The sequence below is a fragment of the Lactuca serriola genome, chromosome 3 (assembly GCF_051521515.1).
Source record: "Lactuca serriola cultivar US96UC23 chromosome 3, Lser_US96UC23_V15, whole genome shotgun sequence".
NCBI lineage: Eukaryota > Viridiplantae > Streptophyta > Magnoliopsida > Asterales > Asteraceae > Lactuca > Lactuca serriola.
In genome coordinates this window covers 287,535,627-287,541,042 of record NC_136410.1, presented here as the reverse complement: position 1 = coordinate 287,541,042, position 5,416 = coordinate 287,535,627, and the positions used below count along the sequence as shown (strand labels likewise).

Sequence of the window (5,416 nt, the reverse complement as noted above, 5' to 3'; positions counted from 1 at the left end):
TGAGATGCAATAAATTTTAATGTCAACCCCAAATAATTGTCTAAGTAACTCTTGAGAACGAGCACTTAAAAAAAAAAAAAAAAGAGTGCGGCCTACCTGTCTTGGAAGCGTTGACATGTTTTTTAATATAAAAATTATAGACTTCTCCTAGTGTTTCTTGCTATATAATACCCACAACTTTACTTCCAAAACCATCACCTTCCTCCCTCAACCCCATCCTCTCATACTACCGGTGAACTATGAGAGTTACCACCGGTAGCAGTGTCCCTTTAAGGGCACATCTATGGCCTATAGTAATTGCATTAACGGTCTTTGGTGTTGCTAACCTCATAGCTGTTTCTGCCGATCCTTATATCTATTCTTCACCACCACCTCCATATGTGTACAAGTCTCCACCACCACCGGTACATTCACCACCACCACCATATTTGTATAAGTCTCCACCACCACCCGTACACTCACCACCACCACCATATTTGTACAAGTCTCCACCTCCACCGGTACATTCACCACCACCACCATATTTGTATAAGTCTCCACCACCACCATATTTGTACAAGTCTCCACCTCCACCGGTACATTCACCACCACCACCATATTTGTATAAGTCTCCACCACCACCCGTACGTTCACCACCACCACCATATTTGTACAAGTCTCCACCACCATCGGTACATTCACCCCCACCACCATACTTGTATAAGTCTCCACCACCACCCGTATACTCACCACCACCACCATATTTGTACAAGTCTCCACCTCCACCGGTGCATTCACCACCACCACCATATTTGTATAAGTCTCCACCACCACCCGTACATTCACCACCACCACCATATTTATACAAGTCTCCACCACCACTGGTACATTCACCACAACCACCATACGAGTACAAATCTCCACCTCCACCGGTACATTCACCCCCACCACCATACAAATATAAATCTCCACCTCCACCGGTACATTCACCCCCACCACCATACTTGTATAAGTCTCCACCACCACCCGTACACTCACCACCACCATCATATTTATACAATTCTCCACCTCCACCGGTACATTCACCACCACCACCATATTTGTATAAGTCTCCACCACCACCCGTACATTCACCACCACCAACATATTTGTACAAGTCTCCACCACCACCATACGAGTACAAATCTCCACCACCACCTGTTAAGTCACCACCACCACCATACTACTACAAGTCTCCTCCTCCTCCAGTGCATTCTCCACCACCACCTTACTACTACAAATCCCCACCACCACCAACAAAGTCTCCCCCACACTACTACTACACCTCTCCACCACCACCAACACCCTACCACCCCGTCCCGTACCCTCACCACAAGAAAGTCATCGTGAAGGTCGTGGGTAAAGTTTACTGCTACAGCTGCTATGACTGGAAATATCCAATCCAATCACACGCCAAGCACCACCTCAAAGGTATATATAATCTTTAGTTTCTCAAACTACCTTAATTTTTTTTATATGAATTGATGTGTATGCATGTGCTTTGATGGTTGACCCATGTTCCATACTTCCATGTTTTTGGTTTTCCACATCTCTTTTACCCATCAATACATACAAACAATCAATTTTGTAAAGATATATTTAATCTTATGTTTTGATTTTATTAATCGTTTACTGTCATACATTTTCAAAAGACATCATAATGAAAACATTTATATTTTCAAAAAATTGAAGCATTAGTTTTCTAAATGTTATTTTTGAGTTAAATAAAGTGTTAACGCATATAATCATATATTTATTTCTTATTATACCACATAAATTACAAACTTCAAAAAAAATATAAGATATCGAAGTTACAACATGTTCTTTCTATGAAAGGCTACGTTTCTAAGTTATATATTTATAATTATTTTATATATGAATTAATATGAGTTATTTAATTAAAAATATTTAATCTAAAATCATATGATGCATGTTTTAATTTTATTCTAACCGGATCAAAGATTTATTATTATGAGGTATTGATGTGTGCCAAAAATTACAAAGGATGGACCAAAAAGTATACATGAAATTAACTTCTTTTTATATTTGTGTTGAAAAGGTGCTGTTGTCGAGATCACTTGCAAGGCTGCTGGCGAGAAAGAAATTTGTGCATATGGGAAGACAAAGATCAATGGAAAATATGCAATTACTGTCGAGGGTTTGGACTATTCCAAATATGGAGGAGCTAAAGCTTGTACCGCTAAGCTTCATATGGCACCAAATGGAACCAAATGTAACATTCCAACAAATCTTCATGGGGGTTTGAAGGGTGCTGAGCTCATGGTTAAGTCCAAAAATGCTTATGAGATTGTCCTTGAAGCTAAACCATTTGCATATGCTCCTAAGACCCCTTCTAAGATTTGTGAGAAGCCAAAGCCAAAACCAGAGCCCACTCCTTCTCCATATTATTACAAATCTCCGCCACCACCACCACCGACTTACTTGTACAAGTCACCCCCTCCACCCGTAAAGTCTCATCCAGTGTACCACTACACATCACCCCCACCACCTAAGAAATCACCACCTCCTCCATATCACTACACATCTCCACCCCCGCCGGTTAAATCACCACCACCACCATATCACTACACCTCACCACCACCACCTGTGAAGTCTCCTCCTATATACCACTACACATCACCTCCACCACCAAAAAAATCACCACCTCCCCCATACCATTATACATCTCCTCCCCCGCCCATTAAATCTCCACCACCACCATACCATTACACTTCACCTCCACCACCAGTGAAGTCTCCTCCCAAGTACCACTACACATCACCCCCACCGCCTAAGAAATCACCACCTCCCCCATACCACTACACATCACCACCACCACCAGTGAAATCTCCACCACCACCATACCATTACACTTCACCACCACCACCAGTGAAGTCACCACCCCCACCTTATCACTACACATCACCTCCACCACCAGTGAAATCTCCTCCCCCACCATATCACTATACTTCACCACCCCCACCCATGAAATCCCCACCACCACCATACCACTACACTTCACCACCCCCACCCATAAAATCCCCTCCACCGATTTACCATTACACATCACCTCCACCCCCCGTTAAATCTCCACCACCCCCATACCACTACACATCACCTCCACCACCGGTTAAATCCCCACTACCACCTAACCACTATACATCACCTCCACCACCAGTGAAATCTCCACCTCCTCCATACCATTACACCTCACCTCCACCTCCAGTTAAGTCCCCACCACCACCATACCACTACACCTCACCTCCACCACCAATTAAATCTCCACCACCACTTTACCATTACACTTCACCTCCTCCACCCGTAAAATCCCCACCACCAACATACCACTACACATCGCCTCCTCCACCAGTTAAATCTCCACCACCACCTTACCATTACTCTTCACCTCCACCACCAATTAAGTCCCCACCACCACCATACCACTACACATCACCTCCACCACCAGTTAAATCCCCACCACCACCTTACCATTACTCTTCACCTCCACCGCCTGTGAAATCTCCACCACCTCCTTACCATTACATTTCACCTCCGCCACCAGTTAAGTCCCCACCGCCACCATACCATTACACATCACCTCCACCACCTATGAAATCTACACCACCCCCTTACCGTTATATTTCGCCTCCACCACTTGTTAAATCCCCACCCCCACCGTACCATTACTCGTCTCCTCCACCACTAATGAAATCTCCACCACCTCCATACCACCACATATCTCTCCCTCCTTTAATAAAATCACCACTACCACCTGTATACATCTATAATTCTCCTCCACCCCCAATTCATTATTAGACTCCCATAAGCTCATTGTCAGCATCCTAAAATCATGTATGTATATATTTGTATCACTTTTAGAGATTATTAAACATTCCTATTACTATAATGAAATTTTGAATAATATATAACATATCCATAACAAGTTCATATTTGTTTATGCAGAATTTACTTCATGTACGAGTTCAATAAAAGAAGGATCCTTGAAGAGACAATTGGAAACTAGTTCAAACGCACTCATACCTTTCAAATAAGTTATTCAACATTACACTACAGAGCAACAGTATTTTATATTGGAACAATTTTCTTTCTAATGTGTGGTTTTGGTCATCCTATCTACGATGAAATAGTTTGAAGGGTTATACATTGAAAAAAAAAAAACAAGTACAACTACAGGTTACGTTTGGAAGATGGTGATAATAGTGTTGTGGCTTGAATATTTTTTCCTATATCTAATTTATTATTGTATAATTTACGTAAGTGTTAGCACTTTAATATTTATATATGATTGATTGATCTTTTCATTCATTTCATTAGTGGTATTTATATAACTTTTAATTTCACGACCCACCGAGATTTCTTTTGGAATATCCTGAAATGCACGATTCATAGAGATTTAATTATAATACATATACATATGGCTACTTAAAAGAATATTAAAGTATCTTTTGAAACTATTGATAGGTGAAGAATTTTAACATTAGATTTAACACAACACAGCAAGACATGGAAGTTCAAAAATAGCATGACCATTAAAACATAACAATATTTTAACCCACAAAGAATGAATATTCTTTTGATACTATTTATAATGAATCCACTTGTGGTAACAAACATCAAACTTGAAAAAGTAAGTTTAGGCTACAACTTAAAATATTTACATGAAACTATTTGAACAATGAATATTTAAATAAAACCACATTACTATATCATCTTGCATTTAACCCAAATACAACGAATACACATATTACATATCAATTAAGCACTTTCCCAATAAATAAAACTATGTTGCCATACATTGCAACTAAAACATATAAAAAAACATTTGTTTCCCAAATACAATATTTTTTTAATTTCATATTCAGAAGGAATCATACACAAATATACCTCATAATAGTCGTCGTAATCTGATACACTAATGGTTGATAATGGAGTGTCTTCGGTGATCAATGGGTGTGTTGTACATTAGCCTAAAAATACATAGTTCCATGTATTTCTTCAACCACCACAATCGAGGGGGATACTTTTCCATTAAGTGCTTTATCATTTTTTATTTTCCAAATGAAATAGCAAAACTACAAGAAAGACTACTCATACCATTTTTTGGCATGATATGATTTGTGTAGTGATGTCAGGATGGATAGTATGTGTTGTAACAAAGAGGGTAAGGATGTACAAAAATGAAAAAAAAAAACCTAATACATCAAACAACGCAATAATCTGAATCACAAGAACAACATTAGTTCATGAACCACATGCAATGAAAATACCAAGCAAAATGTAACACTCCAAAAATACTAGGATATTTTTTTTGTTTTTAAAGTAATTAAAACCATTCCATGACAATCATATAATCAGATATCCAAAACATGAAGTTATA

The 5,416-nt window shown here is 39.3% G+C and overlaps 1 protein-coding gene across 1 annotated transcript; it reads left to right on the top strand.

The window, feature by feature from the left end:
- Positions 1-208: 208 nt before the first annotated feature.
- On the top strand, positions 209-4,344 carry LOC145094038 (uncharacterized). The gene is made up of 3 exons (XM_079032293.1): positions 209-1,449; positions 2,078-3,870; positions 3,982-4,344. Exons 1-2 carry the CDS (start codon positions 240-242, stop codon positions 3,832-3,834), a joined length of 2,967 nt encoding a protein of 988 aa, XP_078888419.1. The 5' UTR covers positions 209-239; the 3' UTR covers positions 3,835-3,870; positions 3,982-4,344.
- The last annotated feature ends 1,072 nt before the right edge of the window (positions 4,345-5,416 follow it).

What these genes read in the sequence shown, in the direction of transcription:
- LOC145094038 (XM_079032293.1), top strand. Translation starts at nt 240, where the DNA reads ATGAGAGTTACCACCGGTAGCAGTGTCCCTTTAAGGGCACATCTATGG. An exon ending in CGCCAAGCACCACCTCAAAG is followed by an intron (nt 1,450 to 2,077) that starts GTATATATAATC and finishes TGTGTTGAAAAG; the next exon opens with GTGCTGTTGTCGAGATCACT.